The sequence below is a fragment of the Salmo salar genome, chromosome ssa15 (genome assembly GCF_905237065.1).
Source record: "Salmo salar chromosome ssa15, Ssal_v3.1, whole genome shotgun sequence".
NCBI lineage: Eukaryota > Metazoa > Chordata > Actinopteri > Salmoniformes > Salmonidae > Salmo > Salmo salar.
Window position 1 is genome coordinate 1,004,848 of NC_059456.1, and position 21,989 is coordinate 1,026,836.

Below are 21,989 nucleotides of genomic sequence, written 5' to 3' on the forward strand. Positions count from 1 at the left end.
ACAGTATAATTTATTGTACAGTACAGACACATGCCTTCATTTACAGTATCAATTACAGTCCAGCACAGACACCTGCCTTCATTTACAGTATCAACTACAGTACAGTACAGACACCTGCCTTTATTTACAGTATCAATTACAGTACAGTACAGACACCTGCCTTTATTTACAGTATGAATTACAGTACAGACACCTGCCTTCATTTGCAGCACAATTTACAGTACAGTACAGACACCTGCCTTCATTTACAGTATCATTTACAGTCCAGTACAGACGCCTGTCTCCATTTATAGTACAATTTACAGTCCAGTACAGACACGTCTTCATTTACAGTATAATTTACAGTCCAGTACAGACACGTCTTCATTTACAGTATAATTTACAGTCCAGTACAGACACCTGCCTTCATTTACAGTACAGACACCTGCCTTCATTTACAGTACCATTTACAGTACAGACATCTGCCTTCATTTACAGTATCATTTACACTACAGTACAGACACCTGCTTCATTTACAGTACAGACACCTGCCTTCATTTGCATTACCATTTACAGTACAGTACAGACACCTGCCTTCATTTGCATTACCATATACAGTACAGTACAGACACCTGCCTTCACTCTTAGTTTAACAGACACCCCAACTTTCACACACAAACACACACCTTTCGTACCCGTCCACACACACACACACACACACACACAAACACACACCTTTCTAACCCGTCCACACACACAAACACACACCTTTCTTACCTGTCCACACACACACACAAACACACATCTTTCTTACCTGTCCACACACACACACAAACACACATCTTTCTTACCTGTCCACACACACACACAAACACACATCTTTCTTACCCGTCCACACACAGACACACACACACACACACACACACACACACACACACACACACACACACACACACACACACACGCGCGCGCACACACACACACACACACACACACACCTCTCTTACCCGTCCACACACACACACTCACCTCTCTTCCCCGTCCAGATTAACCAGTGTGTTGTAATATCAGGAGTGAAAGAAGCTGAACACACTCAGTGGAGAGAGAAGGCAGTGACCTCACCCCACCCTGCCCCACCCCACCCTGCCTCGCCCCACTCTGCCCCACCCCACCCTGCCCCACTCCACTCTGTCTCACCCCACCCTGCCCCACTCCACTCTGTCTCACCCCACCCTGCCCCACCCCACCCTGACCCACCCCACCCTGCCTCGCCCCACTCTGCCCCACCCCACCCTGCCCCACTCCACTCTGTCTCACCCCACCCTGCCCCACCCCACTCTGCCTCACCCCACCCTGCCCTACTCCACTCTGCCTCACCCCACCCTGCCTCACCCCACTCTGCCTCACCCCACCCCACTCTGCCTCACCCCACCCTGCCCCACCCCACCCCACTCTGCCTCACCCCACCCCACCCCACTCTGCCTCACCCCACCCCACCCCACCCTGCCCCACCCCACTCTGCCTCACCCCACCCTGCCTCACCCCACCCTGCCCCACCCCACCCCACTTTGCCTCACCCCACCCTGCCCCACCCCACTCTGCCTCACCCCATCCCACTCTGCCTCGCCCCACCCTGCCCCACCCCACCCTGTCCCACCCTGCCTCGCCCACCCTGCCTCACCCCACCCTGCCTCACCCCACCCTGCCCCACCCCGCCCCACCCCACCCCTGCCCCACCCCACCCTGCCCCACTCCACTCTGCCTCGCCCCACCCTGCCTCGCCCCACTCTGCCTCGCCCCACTCTGCCTCACCCCACCCTGCCCTGCCTCGCCCCACCCTGCCCCACTCCACTCTGCCTCGCCCCACCCTGCCTCGCCCCACTCTGCCTCGCCCCACTCTGCCTCACCCCACCCTGCCCTGCCTCGCCCCACCCTGCCCCAGCCCACTCTGCCTCACCCCACCCTGCCCTGCCCTGCCTCGCCCCACCCTGCCTCGCCCCACTCTGCCCCACCCTGCCCCACCCGGCCCTGCCCCACACCGCCCCACTCTGCCCCATCCTGCCCTGACCTGTCGCTCTAATATTCAATAAATACAGTACATAACATCTGATTTGGAAGCCCAAAAATTCTAACAATGAGTAAGACATGAAGATTCCCCAAAAATTTGCAAAAGTCGCCCACGGATTGTGGTTGAATCTCTGTTTGAAATTAACTGCTGAACTGAGGGACCTTACAGATAATTGTATGTGTGGGGTAGAGAGATGAGGTAGTCTATAAAAAAATCATGTTAACCACACAGTGAGTCCATGCAAGTTATTACGTGACTTGTTAACTTATTACGTGACTTGTTAACTTATTACGTGACTTGCCATAACAAAGGGGTTGAATATTTATTGACTGTAGACATTTCATCTTTAAATGTTTAATTAATTTGTTAAAATGTCCAAAAACATAATTCCACTTTGACATTATGGGGTATTGTGTGTAGGCCAGTGACACAAAATCTCAATTTAATCAGTTTAAAATTCAGGTTGTAACACAACAAAATGTGGAAAAAGTCAAGGGGTGTGAATACTTTCTCAAGGCACTGTGTGTATGCATGTATGTACATATATATATGACCATGTGTATGTATATGTATATATACAGCACATTCGGAAAGTATTCAGACCCCTATATTTTTCCCACATTTTGTTACGTTACAGCCTTATTCTAAAATTGATTAAAATGTTTTTTCCCTCATCAAGCAACACGCTATACCCCATAATGACAAAGCAAAATCAGTATTTTAGAAATGTTTCCTAATGTATAAAAAATAAAACACTGAAATATTACATTTACATGAGTATTCAGACCCTTTACTCAGTACTTTGTTGAAGCACCTTTGGCAGCAATTACAAGCACGAGTCTTCTTGGGTATGATGGTACAAGCTTAGCACACCTGTATTTGGGGAGTTTCTCCCAGTATTCTCGGCAGATCCTCTCAACTTCAGTCAGGTTGGATGGGGAGCATCACTGAACAGCTATTTTCAGGTCTCTCCAGAGATGTTCGATCGGGTTCAAGTCTGGGCTCTGGCTGGGCCACTCAAGGACATTCAGAGACTTGTCCCGAGGCCCCTCCTGCATTGTCTTGTCTGTGTGATTAGGGTCATTGTCCTGTTGGAAGGTTAACCTTCGGCCCCTGTCTGAGGTCCTGAGCACTCTGTAGCAGGATTTCATCAAGGATCTCTCTGTACTTTGCTTTGTTCATCTTTCCCTCGATCCTGACTAGTCTCCCAGTCCCTGCCGCTGAAAAACATTGCCACAGCGTGATGCTGCCACCACCATGCTTCACCATAGGGATGGTGCCAGGTTTCTTCCAGACATGATGCTTGTAATTCAGGCCAAAGAATTCAATCTTGGTTTCATCAGACCAGAGAATTTTGTTTTTCATGGTCTGAGAGTCCTTTAGGTTATTTTTGGCAAACTCCAAGCGGGCTGTCATGTGCTTTTTACTGAGGAGTGGCTTCCGTCTGGCCACTCTACCATAAAGGCCTGATTGGTGGAGTCCGGCAGAGATGGCTGTCCTTCTGGAAGGTTCTCCCATCTCCACAGAGGAACTCTGGAGCTCTGTCAGAGTGACCATCAGGTTCTTGGTCACCTCCCTGACCAAGGTCCTTCTCCCCCATTTGCACAGTTTCGCCAGGCAGCCAGCTCTAGGAAGAGTCTTGGTGGTTCCAAACTTCTTCCATTTAAGAATGATGGAGGCCACTGTGTTCTTGGTGACCTTCAATGCTGCAGACCTTTTTTGTTACCCTTCCCTAGATCTGTGCCTCGACACAATCCTGTCTCGAAGCTCTATGGCTCAATTCCTTCAACCTCATGGCTTGATTTTTGCTCTGACATGCACAGTCAACTAGAGAGGTGTGTGCCTTTGCAAATCATGTCCAATCAATTTAATTTACCAAATGTAGATTCCAATCAAGTTGTAGTAACAACTCAAGGATGATCAATGGAAACAGGATGCACCTGAGCTCAATTTAGAGTCGCATAGAAAAGGGTTTGAATACTTATGTAAATAAGGTATTATTATTTAAAACAAAAATTATACATTTGAAAAAATGTCATTATGGGGTATTGTGTGTAGATTGATGAGGAAATTTATTTATTTTTTATTATAAAAAATATGAATAATAATTACCCCCTTTTTCTCCCCAATTTCGTGGTATCCAATTGGTAGTTACAGTCTTGTCTCATCGCTGCAACTCCCGTACGGACTCGGGAGAGGCGAAGGCCGAGAGCCGCGCGTCCCCCGAAACACAACCCAACCAAGCCGCACTGCTTCTTGACACAATGCCCACCTAACCCGGAAGCCAGTCACACCAATGTGTCGGAAGAAACACCGTACACCTGGCGACCGATTCTGGACTCGAATCCAGAATCTCCAGAATCTCACAGCTAGACATTCTGTCGCAAAATTTTGCTGCTAACCTTGTGCGACAGCAAGCCTTTTCCTTTTGGACAGAAATTGCTAGAATATGGAGAGTTATGAAGTTATGAAAACTGAAAACTGTTAAGTAACAAAATGTAGAAAAACGACAAATGCTAAAAAGTTAACATTTGAAACAGTGGCTAGGAAAACAAAACCAAAGCATGGCTTGCTGTCATAACTTGTCCATAGACTGCTTACAGGGTAAGCAAACCAAAATGTAATTTTGTAACTTTGAAGAACTTTAGCATTGACTGTGGGGGGATAAAATGAAAATCACCTTATAGCAGGAACAGCACCATTTAGTGGTCAGAACCTGGTAATATCAGGGTGTAGAATGGGACATAAACATAACAACTTAAATTACTAATTTCTCTGAACTGGGGGAAAACAACATCACCAAATTCAGATTTATTTACATAGGATGAAGAAACAATACTCAAAGCCACAGTTCCATACTACTTGTCAGACACAGAGAACTGATACTGTACACTCATTGTTGGGATGGGCTTGACGTGTAGTGTGGGGGTCCATGCGAGGCTTTTGACCATTCTTTGGAATCCTCATGTCTAATTCATTGTTAGAATTGTTTGGGGTCCAGATCGGATGTTATGTACTATATTTATTGAATATTATTATTGAATATTATTATTGAATATTATTGAATTTTGGGTGTAATGAATTAGCTTTATTTCTCAGAGATCAATTCTTTTTCAACAAAATAATTCTGCAGGAATGCTAATCTTATCTGTTTCGAAGTACAGCAACGATATCAGAACAATCTGAGATGGTGGGTGTCATGGCTTGATGAAATAACATGGAACGACCCAAGTGTGAAGGAGAAAGCACAAGCAAGCAAGAGAGAGAGAAAGCTAGGGAAAGAGAAAAAGAACGAGAAAGAGAAAAAAAGGGTCCGGATGGAAGAAGCAAAGGAGAGTGGGATAGCAAAAGGAGAACAAGAAAGGGAGATGGAGGGAGAAAGTGAGACAGAAAGGAGAGAGAATAAAAGGACAGAAGAGACAGGAAACATGGAACAGAGAGAGAAATAGAGGACAGAAGAGACAGGAAACATGGAACGGAGACAGACATAGAGGAGAGGGGAAAACAGAAAAAGAAAGGGAGGAAAACACACAGAGAGAGAGAGAGAGAGAGAGAGGTAGACAGACAGGTAGACAGAGAGATGTATTTTTGAGCCAGGTAGACAGATAGAGAGATGTATTTGTCAGCCAGGTAGAGGTATAAAGATGTACACTGCATGGCCAAAAGTATGTGGATACCTGCTCGTCGAATATCTCATTCCAAAATCATGGGCCTTAATATGGAGTTGGTCCCCCCCTTTGCTGCTATAACAGCCTCCACTCTTCTGGGAAGGCTTCCACTAGATGATGGAACATTGCTGCTGGGACTTGCTTCCATTCAGCCACAAGAGCATTAGTGATGTCGGGCACTTAACAGTTGGCACTATGCATTGGGGCAGGTAGCGTTGAACTGGCATCCCCCAAACCCAGATTTGTCCGTTGGACTGCCAGATGGTGATGCGTGATTCATCACTCCAGAGAACGCATTTCCATTGCTTCAGAGTCCAATGGCGATGAGCTTTACACCACTCCAGCCGACGCTTGGCAATGGGCATGGTGATCTTAGGCTTGTATGCGGCTGCTCTTGTGCTGACGTTCCAGAGACAGTTTGGACCTCGGTAGTGAGTGTTGCAACCGAGGACAGACAATTTTTACGCGCTGAATCAACACTCCATGGTCCTGTTCTGTAACCTTGTGTGGCCTACCACTTTGCGGCTGAGCCATTTCTGGTCCTAGATGTTCCCACTTCACAATAACAGCACTTACAGTTGACCGGGGCAGCTCTTGCAGGGCAGAAAATTTGACAAACTGACTTGTTGGAAAGGTGGCTGTCTATGACAGTGACACGTTGAAAAGCACTGAGCTCTTCAGTACTGGCTATTCTACTGCCAATGTTTGTCTATGGAGATTGCATGGCTGTGTGCTGTATTATATACACCTATCAGCAACGGGTGTGGCTGAAATACCTGAATCCACTCATTTGAAGGGGTGTGCATATACTTTTGGCCATGTAATGTAGTTGTCAGCCAGGTTGACAGAGGTAGACAGACAGATGTATTTCTTACCTGGCGTCAGCCTCACTGTAGTACTCTCTGGCTACGATGTCCTCAAACAACTCCCCTCCAGTCACCCTGCAAACCAATTAGAGACGAGCTCATTAGCCAATCAGAGAGCAGCTCATCTGAATTCTGCTCAGTCGGGGGGGGGCACCTCTCGCTCCGGCTCGCTACACCAGGACCCCTGTCAACCCTCCTCTCTCTCTCTCTCTCTCATCCTCTCATCCCCCGTCCCAGTCGTTACCATGGAAACTAAAGCTAGTATGGCTAACGGGCTGAACCTCGGGTAAAAGGGAGAAGAGTGGTGTGTATTGTATGAGAGGATAGAGGGATGAAAAGGGTTTAAAGAGGTGGAGGAGATAAATAACTTACAAGTCAAACAGGAGGTAGTGGAATCCTTCCTCTGATATACTGTCATGGAGACGGACTGAAAGAGAGAGTGAGAGAGAGAGAGAGAGAGAGAGAGAGAGAGAGAGAAGCCATGGGAGGTCAAATCAAATCTCTACACATTCACATTTAGTAATTTACTGTAGCAGACATTCTTTTTCAGAGTGTCAATCGGTGCATTCAACTAAAGTAGCTAAAACAAGCACATATCACGATCAATGCAAGGAAAAACGTAAAAAACAATTGACGCTCTGATTTCAAACACATCATGGCATTTAAATTCAAGTGAACAAATGCATAAGGGAAGTAGTTTGAGGGTGGGGTGCTGCAGAAAATACATATTAGTCCTCTAATACAGGACTAGTAAAGGCCCAGTGCACTACTTTTGCGATATTTGAAAAACTAAATATATTTGAGAGTTTACCAGCATTTACCAGGACTACCGAGTCTGATAATTATCAGAGCAAGTTACAGTAGCGAGTGTATACATTTTCATACTGGTCCCACATGGGAATGGAACCCACAACCCTGGCATTTTCTACCAACTGAGCCACATCATCACAACACAACATCACATCATCATAATAAATCCATAATATAATCCATAAAAACATATAAATACATCACAACATCACATCATCATAATAAATCCATAATATAATCCATAAAAACATATAAATACATCACAACATCACATCATCATAATAAATCCATAATATAATCCATAAAATATATAAATACATCACATCATCATAATAAATCCATATTATAATCCATAAAAAAATATAACTACATCACAACATCATAATAAATCCATAATATAATCCATAAAAAAATATAAATACATCACATCACATAACCACAAACCACTTGATGTCTCAATGTACTCAGTTAATGTATTGTGTTGTTTTATCTCCATGGTGATGGAAAGTCTACAGGTACTAACCCAGATGACCAGCCTATGTACAATACAGTAATATACATTTACATTATGTGGTTCGTAAGGATTGTAAATGAATACTGTACAAAAAGTGGTTGTTTTCCATTTTATTTTATCAAGACATTTTTTTAATTTGATGTGGATGTGTTGTGTCTTTGCCCATAACTTTGCACCTTTTGATGTAAATGTTTAAAAACAGGGTTTTGTTCTTTTCTGGATTCTATCAGAATGACAATCCCAGAGAAAGGGACAGGGAAACAACTCTTACAATTCCAACTATTGAATCTTGCAAAATACTGTTCTTAATTATACAACTATCTTTATTGACAAAGCAGAGATGCTGAACAAATAATGTGGGCCACGCTACAGATGTCTGGGTCCACTAACACCAGGAAAGGTCCGCTGCAGATTTAACAGGGACTGCTGCTGCATCCTCAGCACTGCTACGTCCCGCGGCTATGAATAAGGCTCAGAGAAACAGAGGAAGAGGAGTGCTTCTTTGACACTAGATCTGACGGACGGACAAGAGCTGTTTGTTCTGGTGATAACAAGGGATAAAAAGAGCTGTTTGTTCTGGTGATAACAAGGGATAGAGAATAACAAAATGAACAAGCAACAAGAAGAAGTGGGAACAATCAGGTAGTGTGAATACTGAAAAATCATTACGGGGCAAAAACTCCACGCCACGCATAGAAACATTAACAAGCCTTTAATTCATACTTGGCTAGTAACAATGCATGACAACGGAAGGAAGAATCTAAGTGGTCCGAGGCCAGACCCTGGATACTGAGCATGATATTCAATGTGGATTAGTCAAACAAGACAGAGATATCAAAACTTGGTGCCGCCTTATAGATTGAAGATTGAAGCTGCAGACTTTATAGCGCAGCACATAGATTTAAATCGATATATTGATACAGATGTAGGATCTTAATTTGAGCCAGTTTGCTACAGCAGAAAATAATCCTGCAGCAACAGGAAATGTGAATTATTATGTGGATTATAATTAATGAAAAACGTTGTAGTGGTCGATACATTTTTGTTAGTGCAAATCAAAAGAATCACTACAAGTTTGCATTTCCTGCTGTGCCAGAAAAGTCTCAGCAACAAAAAAGTGATCAAATTAAGATCCTACATCTGTATATATTAGATCGAAGATTGACGCAGTAGACTTAAGGTTATAATGCAGCATAGGCAGGTGTCATTGAGGCATAGGCAGGTGTCATTGAGGCATAGGCAGGTGTCATTGAGGCATAGGCAGGTGTCATTGTGTTTGTGCGTTGTTTAGTTGAGAAAGACTCACCGATGTTGGAGTGCTTGAGCAGGCGACAGATACGGGCCTCTCTCTCTAGCTTCTGGTGGTCTGAGGAGGTAGAGAGACAGATAGAGAGATATTAGAAGTAGAGAGATAGATGGAGAGATACTAGAGGTAGAGAGACACATGGAGAGATATTAGAGGTAGCGACAGATGGAGAGATATATACAAGGCAAGAAGGGCATTCTATGCCATCAAAAGGAACGTAAAATTCAACATACCAATTAGGATCTGGCTAAAAATACTTGAATCAGTTATAGAACCCATTGCGCTTTATGGTTGTGAGGTCTGGGGTCCGCTCACCAACCAAAAATTCACAAAATGGGACAAACACCAAAATGAGACTGCATGCAGAATTCTCCAAAAATATCCTCCGTGTACAACGTAGAACACCAAATAATGCATGCAGAGCAGAATTAGGCTGATACCCACTCATTATCAAAATCCAGAAAAGAGCCGTTAAATTCTACAACCACCTAAAAGGAAGCTATTCCCAAAACTTCCATAACAAAGCCATCACCTACAGAGAGATGAACCAGGAGAAGAGTCCCCTAAGCAAGCTGGTCTTAGGGCTCTGTTCACAAAACACAAACACACCCCACAGAGCCCCAGGACAGCAGCACAATTAGACCCAACCAAATCATGAGAAAACAAAAAGATAATTACTTGACACATTGGAAAGAATTAACAAAAAACAGAGCAAACTAGAATGCTATTTGGCCCTAAACAGAGAGTACACAGTGGCAAAATACCTGACCACTGTGACTGACCCAAACTTAAGGAAAGCTTTGACTATGTACAGACTCAGTGAGCATAGCCTTGCTATTGAGAAAGGCCGCCATAGGCAGACATGGTTCTCAAGAGAAGACAGGCTATGTGCACACTGCCCACAAAATGAGGTGGAAACTGAGCTGCACTTCCTAACCTCCTGCCCAATGTATGACCATATTAGAGACACATATTTCCCTCAGATTACACAGATCCACAAAGAATTTGAAAACAAACCCAATTTTGATAAACTCCCATATCTACTGGGTGAAATTCCACAGTGTGCCATCACAGCAGCAATATTTGTGACCTGTTGCCACAAGAAAAGGTCAACCAGTGAAGAACAAACACCATTGTAAATACAACCCATATTTATGCTTATTTATTTTCCCTTTTGTACTTTAACCATTTGTACATTGTTACAACACTGTATATATACATAATATGACATTTGTAATGTCTTTATTCTTTTGAAACTTCTGTATGTGTAATGTTTACTGTTCATTTTTATTGTTTATTTCACTTTTGTATATTATCTACCTCACTTGCTTTGGCAATGTTAACACATTTCCCATGCCAATAAAGCCCCTTGAATTGAATTGATATTAGAGGTCGAGAGACACATGGAGAGATATTAGAGGTAGAGAGATAGATGGAGAAATATTAGAGGTAGAGACAGATGGAGAGATATTAGAGGTAGAGAGATAGATGGAGAGATATTAGAGGTAGAGACAGATGGAGAGATATTAGAGGTAGAGAGACACATGGAAAGATATTAGAGGTAGAGAGACAGATGGAGAGATATTGGAGGTAGAGAGATAGATGGAGAGATATTAGAGGTAGAGTGACACATGGAGAGATATTAGAGGTAGAGACACATGGAGAGATATTAGAGGTAGACATAGATGGAGAGATATTAGCGATAGAGAGACAGATGGAGAGATATAGAGGTAGAGAGACAGATGGAGAGATATTAGAGGTAGAGAGATAGATGGAGAGATATTTGAGGTAGACACAGATGGAGATATATTAGAGGTAGACAGATGGAGAGATATTTGAGGTAGACATAGATGGAGAGATATTAGAGGTAGACATAGATGGAGAGATATTAGAGGTAGAGAGACACATGGAGAGATATTAGAGGTAGAGAGACAGATGGAGAGATATTAGAGGTAGACATAGATGGAGAGATATTAGAGGTAGAGAGACACATGGAGAGATATTTGGGATCTGTATAGGCTCTGCACAATATCTTGTTCTAAATTATCTTTTCCTAACACATTTTGAAGTGGTCAGACCCCTTCTCCAAATAGTGTCCCATTGTGATGGGGTGAAAGAAGGTCATGCTCCCATGCTATCTGAATGGGGGAATAGTGACCCATTGTGATGCTAACTGAATGGGGGAATAGTGACCCATTGTAATGCTAACTGAATGGAGGAATAGTGACCCATTGTAATGCTAACTGAATGGAGGAATAGTGACCCATTGTAATGCTAACTGAATGGAGGAATAGTGACCCATTGTGATGCTAACTGAATGGGGGAATAGTGACCCATTGTAATGCTAACTGAATGGAGGAATAGTGACCCATTGTAATGCTAACTGAATGGAGGAATAGTGACCCATTGTGATGCTAACTGAATGGAGGAATAGTGACCCATTGTGATGCTAACTGAATGGGGAATAGTGACCCATTGTAATGCTAACTGAATGGAGGAATAGTGACCCATTGTGATGCTAACTGAATGGAGGAATAGTGACCCATTGTAATGCTAACTGAATGGAGGAATAGTGACCCATTGTGATGCTAACTGAATGGAGGAATAGTGACCCATTGTAATGGTAACTGAATGGGGGAATAGTGACCCATTGTGATGCTAACTGAATGGAGGAATAGTGACCCATTGTGATGCTAACTGAATGGGGAATAGTGACCCATTGTAATGCTAACTGAATGGAGGAATAGTGACCCATTGTGATGCTAACTGAATGGGGGAATAGTGACCCATTGTAATGCTAACTGAATGGGGAATAGTGACCCATTGTGATGCTAACTGAATGGAGGAATAGTGACCCATTGTGATGCTAACTGAATGGGGGAATAGTGACCCATTGTGATGCTAACTGAATGGGGGAATAGTGACCCATTGTGATGCTAACTGAATGGGGGAATAAGCATTTAGGATGGGAAAAAACAACAGTCTATAAAAGCCTGATCCAGTTCCTCTCGAGGAGGCAGCTTTCCTGAGGTCCTGATCTAACTCTGTTCCAGAGGCAGAGTCAGCATTCTCCATTTTACCAACCTTGTATATGACTGTCTTAAGCTGTAGGTATGCTAAAAATGAAGAATCGCTCATACCAAAATCCGCCTTTAACAATCTGACCAACAGATGAAATACCGTGGCTATGCCAGAGTCTACTATTCAAAGTGTTTCCCCCAGCTGTAAACACGGGGTTATGCCAGATGGGACGGGATGGAACAGACAGACCTTTTACACCCAACCTTCTGTGCAGCATCTTAACTATGCTACATGAGAACATGATAATTCCACTGTCAAGGGCAGTAGCGGGGTTTGGGGCAGTACCACATTGATGACAGGTGAAACGGACCTGTGTTGTGACACTATCCTCTCCTCCAACCACTCCCAGCTGCAGAACTTAGACTCTGATTTGTAACCCACGTAAGGGGATATCTTGAATTATATGACAAGTAGTAGAAGAATCCATCTGGGACACCCAGCCCACCTTTGAATCTAGGTACTGTCCATTTTGTGTACCCTATTGTTCCATAATAGAACTGCAAGGAGAGGGTTTATACCTCCTTAAACCATGACTGTGGGACTTGGAGAGGGGATGGAAGAGATGACATAGGCTAGCCTAGCTAATACATTAGGTCCATTTAGGCTGAATAGCCTCTCCCTTACTCCAGTTGATCTTGTATCCTGAGAGGGAGCCAAAGGAGTCAATCATTGTTAAGATTGCCGGTAGGGAGATTTGCAGGGTTACTAAGGATGAGTAGGATGTCGTCAGCGTATAGATTCAATTTGAACTCATGTTCATAAACGCGCACACCTGGGACGGTCTCCTCAGCACGTATGGCACATGCCAGGGGGCTCTAAGGCTAAAATAAATAGGAGGGGACTAGCGGAGCGACCCTGTTGCACACCTCGGTGGAGACAAAATTAGTCAGGCACTCCACCATTCGTTTTGACAGATGAGACAACGGCGCTGTATAATGATCCTGATCCAGCTAATGGGACCAAAGCCAAACTTGGTGAGTGGATGAAACAGGTGTGGATATTCTATCCTGTCAAAGGCCTTCTCGGCATCCAAGAATGCTGCTACAGCTGGAGTTTTAAATTCTTTGGGATAGGGGGCGGTATTTAGATGTCCGGATGCAAAGCGTGCCCAAAGTAAAACTGCCTGATACTCAGGCCCAGAAGCTAGGATATGCATATAATTGGATATAAAACACTCTAAAGTTTCTAAAACTGTTTGAATAATGTCTGTGAGTATAACAGAACTGATTTGGCAGGCAAAACCCCGAGCACAATCAATCCAGGGAATTTTTTTGTTGTTGAGGTCAATCTGTTTTCCATTGGTTTTCTATGGTAAACCCGTGTTAATAGAAATATGCTTGCAGTTCCTATAGCTTCCACTAGATGTCAACAGTCTTTAGAAATTGGTTTATGTTTTCTTTAGAGAAATTAAGAAGTACGGCTTTTCAGAATGAGGGTCCAGCCGAGTGACTCTACTGTTTTGATGCGTGCTCCAGGTCACGCGCTTCACGTTGTTTTTATCCGGTATTGAACACAGTTTATCTCGTCTTAAATGTTATTGATTATTTATGTTTAAAAATACCTAAAGTTGGATTAGGAAAGTTGTTTGAAATGTTTGGACAGCGTTTACAGGTACCTTATTAGATATTTTGTAGTCATGTTGGGCGAGTTGGAACCGGTGTTTTTCTGAATCAAACGCGCCAAATAAATGGACATTTGAGATATAACGACGGAATTAATCGAACGAAAGGACCATTTGTGATGTTTATGGGACATATTGGAGTGCCAACAGAAGAAGTTCTTCAAAGGTAAGGCATGAATTATATCATTATTTCTGAGTTTTGTGTCACGCCTGGCGGGTTGAAATCTGATTTTTATGATAACACGCTCCTTAGGGCAAATGTCGTGCATCATACACCAACACAAGAACTCTCTCCTTTCTCTCTCCTCCAATTTCTCCATCAACTCACTGACTGGCTCTGGTTCACTCCTCGGCTCCGCCAACCACCCCGTGTGCCCCCCCAAGAAAAATGTTGGGGCTGTTTTTTTGCGCTTTCATTGTGGCCACGAACCCCGGCGTCATCGCTGACCTCCCTTATCTCCTTGCGTCTGCTTCCAAGGAAGGCTTTCGTGTCCCTCCTTGATCTCCTCCCAAGCCCAGGATACCTTTTCCTCCTGGGCACGCTGCTTGGTCCTGGTTTGGTGGGATCTTCTGTCACGATCGTTGTAATAACATTCGGACCAAAGCGCAGCGTGATATGGGTTCCACATGTTTACTGAATGAAACGCACAAAATAACAATAAAGAACAAACGAAACATGAAGCAAATGAAGTGCTCACAGGCAACTACACTTAAACAAGATCCCACAAAACACAGTGGGGAAATGTCTGCCTAAATATGATCCCCAATCAGAGACAATGAAAAACAGTTGCCTCTGATTGGGAACCATACCAGGCCAACATAGAAATAAAACAACCTAGATAACCCACCCTAGTCACACCCCGACCTAACCAAAATAGAGAATAAAAAGGCTCTCTATGGTCAGGGCGTGACAGAGATAGTGGTTCAACACATGGACGGGGGCATAGATTCGGACTCTAGTGCTTCGTCAAATAATTTCAGAAGGATTGGAGACCGCTGTTTTTTTTAAGCATTTGTAGGTTTCAATACCCAAGCCGTCATCGCCAGGCGTTTTCCCAGAGGACATTTTCATAATTGCGTTGTCAATTTCTAACTGGTTGATCGGGAAGTCCAAACCAACTTTATCCACTAGATTGCCTGTGGGAAGGTCAAAGCTCTTAAAGAACAGTCGCTGTCACCTGCTGTACTCTCTGACCAATGCAATGTGGCAGAGAATTGTCTGAAAACTGATTCATTCTGTTGGCATCACATTGAAATACTCCCTTACTATCTCTAATGGCTGGAATCTGCAGTTGCTTCTCCATCTGCTTTAATGTATGCGCTAACATCCCCCCTGTGGCCCCCTGCAGCCCCCTGTACCCCTACTCCTGCCCCTGCGACCCCCTGCCCCCTGCCCTAATCCCTGCCTGCCCTCTACCCCACCCCTGGCCCCACCGCTGAGCCCTCTGCCCGCCCCACAGCCCTGCCCCCACCCCGCTATATGCATGGTCACTATGAATATTGGTATTGGTATCAATAACATTCTGAATCAGGTTAGAGGACATAAGAATACAGTCGATCCTGGAGTAAGAATTGTGGGCTTTCGAGTAGAAGGTGTATTCCCTTTTCATCTGGATTAACCAGACGCCACACATCTGAAAGAGGCGTGAAATAATTCCACCATTGCTGCTGCAGCAGGCCTGTCTGAGGGAAGGCGGGCACCAGAACGGTCTAGTAAGGGACTGTAAACCCAAAAATGAAAGTCCCCGCCCATGACTATGGGACCCTGAAACAAGTTAGATATCGCAGGCACCAAGGAAGAGAGGAAGGTGGTATGTGAAGTATTAGGTGCATGTACATTTATCAGGGTACACTTGTCATTCTGTAACCATCCTGAGGCTATCACATGTCCACCATCCTGAGGCTATCACACGTCCACCATCCTGAGGCTATCACACGTCCACCATCCTGAGGCTATCACACGTCCACCATCCTGAGGCTATCACACGTCCACCATCCTGAGGCTATCACACGTCCACCATCCTGAGGCTATCACACGTCCACCATCCTGAGGCTATCACACATCCACCATCCTGAGGCTATCACACATCCACCATCCTGGCCATCCTGGTCAATATGCAAGTTAGAAGGTTTGAAAGACATTCTTTTTTGCAATTAGAATGCTGACACCCTTAGAACCCTTGCCACCTGGGGAGGAGAACACTGGACCCACCCATATCTTAATCTTAGATTATTGCCACATCACAATTAAGAGACTTTAAATGCACCAGAATTATATACCTCTTACGTGTATTCTGAATTCTGTTACAATTCCAACTCACAAGTCTTATCATAATTTACTATGCTGTCCTTAGTGGAAATGGTATTCATTTAGTTCATTAGTTTCCCATCACCTACATGACCTTAAGACTTGTTTGCTGTATAAACGAGGTGAGTTGTGGCTCCACTTCGATGTCATAAACCAATGCCCAAAACAATATACAGACACTTGGATGTCAGCATCTCTTTAGTACAAAGACAACAGATCCACTAGGGAGGGAGGGAGGGAGGGAGGCAGGGAGGGAGGGAGGGAGGGAGGCAGGGAGGGAGGGAGTCAGGCAGGCAGGCAGGCAGGCAGGCAGGCAGGCAGGCAGGCAGGCAGGCAGGGGAGGGAGGCAGGCAGGCAGGCAGGGAGGCAGGCAGGCAGGCAGGCAAGCAGGGAGGTAGAGAGGCAGGAGGGAGGGAGGCAGGGAGAAGCAGGGAGGTAGAGAGGCAGGGAGGGAGGCGGGAGACAGGGAGGGAGGGGTGGAGAGAGGGAGGGGTGGAGAGAGGGAGGGGTGGAGAGAGGGAGAGAGGGAGGGGTGGAGAGAGGGAGAGAGGGAGGGGTGGAGAGAGGGAGGGATGGAGAGAGGGAGGGGTAGAGAGAGGGAGGGGTGGAGAGAGGGAGGGGTGGAGAGAGGGAGGGGTGGAGAGAGGGAGAGAGGGAGGGGTGGAGAGAGGGAGGGGTGAAGAGAGGGAGGGGTGGAGAGAGAGAGGGAGAGAGGGAGGGGTGGAGAGAGGGAGGGGTGGAGAGAGGGAGGGGTGGAGAGAGAGAGGGAGGCAGACATAATAATAATTTTAACAGATTGGAGGGGACACAATGTAGACTGGCTAGCGACTGACTAACTGCCATGGAATGCCTGTTGGAGATCATCACTGTTACATAAGCCTGTACCATACACGAACAACACACACACAGAAAACAACACACACACACACAGCAGGGTGTATGTGAACGCACACTATGCAGAGCACAGAGGGTTACACACATACACACACATGGTCACATGCACACAGACACACACACACACACACACACACACACACACACACACACACACACACACACACACACACACACACACACACACACACACACACACACACACACACACACACGCGCACACACACACACACACACACACACACACACACATAGAAGAGTGACAGTGAAGAGAGTACCTAGTGATTACATGTTCTAAAGATGAGGGGAGAGCGATGGAGGAGGGAGAGAGGAGAGAGAGGACAGTGTTTACATTACGAAAACAAACTGCTGTCTGAGGACAAAGACAACACTGATTACTATTGTTGTCTCCTACCTCCAACTCTCTTCCTCCTCTCTCCCTTTCTTTCCCACTCTCCATTCCTCCCAACTCTCACCTCTCTCTTCATCCATACAATTTATACTGTCTCTCTAACCCCTTTATTTCCCTCATACTCTTGCCTTGTTTTCTGAAATATCTCTCTCCATAGTTCTTTACCTCTCCCCCACCCCCCCTCTTGTTTATTCCACGGCCTTCCACAGACCATTAAATCCCAGTGTTATTTCACTCAAGGCAAACTCCAAACAATTGGCCAGCCTACTGGCCCTCATTTGAATATTACCCTACACCCTCAACTGTCTCCATCACATTCACAACTAATTCAGATAGCAACAGTCACTTTGCAATAGTCCAGACATATAGGGTATATTTCAATAGTCAAATATGACTTCCTTTCTTTGTCTGTCTTTCATCTGCACTGACGTGAAGGAACTAGACTGGTAAAAACAGGTATAGGCTGGTATAGGCTGGTATAGGCTGGTGGTGGCTGGTATAGGATGGTATAGGATGGTATAGGCTGGTATAGGCTGGTGGTGGCAGGTATAGGCTGGTATAGGCTGGTGGTGGCTGGTATATGACGGTATAGGCTGGCATAGGCCGGTATAGGATGGTATAGGCTGGTATAGGCTGGTGGTGGTTGGTATAGGCTGGTATAGGTTGGTGGTGTCTGGTATAGGCTTGTATAGGCTGGTATAGGCTGGTATAGGCTGGTGGTGGCTGGTATAGGCTGGTATAGGATGGTATAGGCTGGTATAAGCTGGTGGTGGCAGGTATAGGCTTGTATAGGATGGTGGTGGCTGGTATAGGCTTATATAGGATGGTATAGGCTGGTATAGGCTGGTATAGGCTGGCATAGGCTTGTATAGGCTGGTGGTGGCTGGTATAGGCTGGTATAGGATGGTATAGGCTGGTATAAGCTGGTGTTGGCAGGTATAGGCTTGTATAGGATGGTATAGGCTGGTATAGGCTGGTGGTGGCTGGTATAGGCTTGTATAGGATGGTATAGGCTGGTATAGGCTGGTTGTGGCAGGTATAGGCTGGTGGTGGCTGGTATAGGCTTGTATAGGATGGTATAGGCAGGTATAGGCTGGTGGTGGCTGCTATAGGATGGTATAGGCAGGTATAGGCTGTTGGTGGCTGGTATAGGATGGTATAGGCAGGTATAGGCTGGTGGTGGTTGGTATAGGATGGTATAGGCTGGTATAGGCTGCTATAGGCTGGTATAGGCTGGTATAGGCTGGTGGTGGCTGGTATAGGTTGGAATAGGATGGTGGTGGCAAAAGCATATTAAAATGTCAATCTAATGTCAAACTCTGTATTGGTTTGTGTGTGGACTGACAGCATATTGTGAGTATCGGTTAGGTGTGCTGGGCAGGGTCAAGATTTGCTCACCACAGAACAAATACCACTGGAACCATGCTGAGGGGATGAGGAGGAGAAGAGATCATGAGGAGATGGAGGAGGAGAAGAGAGGATGAGGGGATGGAGGAGAAGGAGGAGGAGAAGAGAGGATGAGGGGTTGGAGGAGAAGAGAGAATGAGGGGATGGAGGGATGGAGGAGAAGAAGAGAAGACGAGGAGATGGAGGAGGAGAAGAGAGGATGAGGAGAAGGAGGAGGAGAAGAGAGGATGAGGGGATGGAGGAGAAGAGAGGATGAGGATATGTGTTCACTGGTTATGAGAATCCACAGAAACCCACTGCTGCCCAAAAACCCTACAGCGATAGCTGAACTCAACTATGTATTGTACTCTGTGTGTGTGTGTGTGTGTGTGTGTGTGTGTGTGTGTGTGTGTGTGTGTGTGTGTGTGTGTGTGTGTGTGTGTGTGTGTGTGTGTGTGTGTGTGTGTGTGTGTGTGTGTGTGTGTGTGTGTGTGTGTGTGTGCGCGCGCACGTGCGTGTGTGTATGAGAGAGAATGAGAGTGCAACAGAAAGTCTGACTGTGCACTTGTGTAGCCTGTGCATCCATTTCTGTGTGTTTCTGTGTGTGGGCATGCATGTCTGATACTGTGAGTCTGTCTGCAAGGTTTTAGCATGCTTGAGTGTGAGGGTGCAGAGTAGACTGATTATTTATGACTCATCATGACAGGAGAGGAGAAGAGGAGAGGAGAGGATTAGAGAGGAGGAGAGGAGGAGAGAAAAGAGGAGGAGAGAGAAGGGAGAAGGAGAGGACAGGAAGAGATACTTGTATCAATCACATCATCACATCTAGGGCGGTGGCGGTTACGAAATTCCATCAGCCGGTGATTGTCAAGCAAATAACTGTCGGTAATTGACCGTTAATTAACATAAACACATTTAGCATCCAGGCTTCCTCGCATAGCCTACAAGCCACTGATTCAGACCTTCGGAACATCTACATTTAAAAAGTCTAATAAATCCATGTAATAAGGCCTACACCATCACAATAAATTCATTATTTATTTTAGACAGGTCTAAAGAAACATGAAATGAAGAAAATGTAGTTTATTTCAGAAGAACAGAATAGCATACTCTGAGTTGTCCTTGTGTTAGGTCCTGATCTGGCTATGTCATATGGCTGTGGGCTACACTAGTTCATTTAGCAGACAAGATTTGCTTAGAATTCAGTGGCATTATTTTATATTACTTTATACTATGAAGAATTCAATTGAACAAAGCTGAATAAAATAAAACAATATTCTCTTCAAACGATTTGAGGGAGTGTGCACATGAGGCTATTTTGTGTTGAGCGGTTAACAAAGAAATAGGTACTGCTATATGCTTAATTAAGAGCTATTTATGTAACTTTTTTTGTTCTGCAAACATTGGTCTAGGCTGCATGGCACAACTAATGAGGATTTGAAAAAAGTCACTTGAAAGGCATGAGCTCAGCTTTGTGTTTTTTGGGCAGGCTGTACACACTTTGTCAGTCTCTCATTAACAATTTCAGAAGCACTTGATAATACGTCGAATTTCCTGGTGGCATTCCCTTTGTGTGGCCATAATGCACCCTAAAAAAAACATGCCTTTTGCAGCCCGTCTCCCTGAATGCTGCCTGCTCCGAAGACATTCTCACTCACACAGCTCTCCATCACATGATCTGGTCTTTCTCACAGGCTACAAGTGAAGACAGACACATCGGGGACGCAACTGCGCGCATCCTTATCTAATTCCGAGGTGCATATTGAAGATATTGGAAGAACTGTCCACATTTACTTTTCGTCAGCCAACAAGATGAGTAGACCTATCAAACAGCAAAAGCACTTGCCTATGTCAATCTACTATCTCCCATAGTTCAAAAGTTCACCTATTCTATTCTGTGCGAGAAATACATATTCCAAATATAGTCTGGGACAGTTGTGGGATGTGATAGATCCCAAATGAATAAAACCACCAGCATTAAACAACATTTTTGACCCACTAAGGCTGATGCAAGAGATCAGAACATTTAGCTTAAAATGTTGATAAACTATTAGGCTATTTCTTCACATTATAAGTGCAGAAATGCGCACATGGTAGTAGGCTGTAAGCGCAAATATTATCAAAAGTGACTGAAAATGTGATTATGCATGTAATGTTTTTATTATAAGGGTGCATTTTTATGGTGAAAATGATCTTCCCAAACCTGAAACCGTCCACCAAAACTCATGGACCAGGCAAGGAGGGAATTATTCAGAGAGAACAAAGTTAACCCTGAAGGAGCTGCAAAGCTCCACAGCGGAGATTAGAGTATCTGTCCATAGGACCACTTTAAGCCGTACACTCCACAGAGCTGGGCTTTACGGAAGAGTGGCCAGAAAAAAGCCATTGCTTAAAGAAAAAAATAAGCAAACATGTTTGGTGTTCGCCAAAAGGCATGTGGGAGACTCCCCAAACATATGGAAGAAGGTATTCTGGTCAGATTTAGCTTTTTGGCTATCATGGAAAACGCTATGTCTGGTGCAAACCCAACGCCTTTCATCACCCCGAGAACACCATCCCCACAGTGAAGCATGGTGGTGGCAGCAACATGCTGTGGGGATGTTTTTCATCAACAGGGACTGGGAAACTGGTCAGAAATGAAGGAATGATGGATGGTGCTAAATACAGGGAAATTCTTGAGGGAAACCTGTTTCAGTCTTCCAAAGATTTGAGACTGGGACGGAGGTTCACCTTCCAGCAGGACATTGACCCTAAGCATACTGCTAAAGCAACACTTGAGTGGTTTAAGGGGAAACATTTAAATGTCTTGGAATGGCCTAGTCAATGCCCAGACCTAAATCAAATTGAGAATCTGTGGTATGACTTAAAGATTGCTGTACACCAGCGGAACCAACTTGAAGGAGCTGGAGCAGTTTTGCCTTGAAGAATGGGCAAAAATCCCTGTGGCTAGATGTGCCAAGCTTATAGAGACATACCCCAAGAGACGTGCAGCTGTAATTGCTGCAAAAGGTGGCTCTACAAAGTATTGACTTTGGTGGGGTGAATAGTTATGCACACTCAAGTTTTTGGTTTTTGG

General features: G+C 44.8%; 1 protein-coding gene across 29 annotated transcripts in view; it reads right to left on the minus strand.

Moving 5' to 3' along the window:
- LOC100195738 (calcium/calmodulin-dependent protein kinase type II subunit beta) overlaps nucleotides 1–21,989 on the minus strand; it is a 190,945-nt gene that overhangs the window by 152,932 nt on the left and 16,024 nt on the right. For all 29 annotated transcript variants that reach the window (XM_045695285.1, XM_045695280.1, XM_045695278.1 and 26 more), the window contains exons 3-5: nucleotides 9,212–9,271; nucleotides 6,954–7,008; nucleotides 6,591–6,656 (exon numbers count right to left, since the gene is read on the minus strand). In XM_045695285.1, coding sequence (XP_045551241.1) covers nucleotides 6,591–6,656; nucleotides 6,954–7,008; nucleotides 9,212–9,271 — 181 coding nt within the window. The remainder of the gene's footprint in view (nucleotides 1–6,590; nucleotides 6,657–6,953; nucleotides 7,009–9,211; nucleotides 9,272–21,989) is intronic.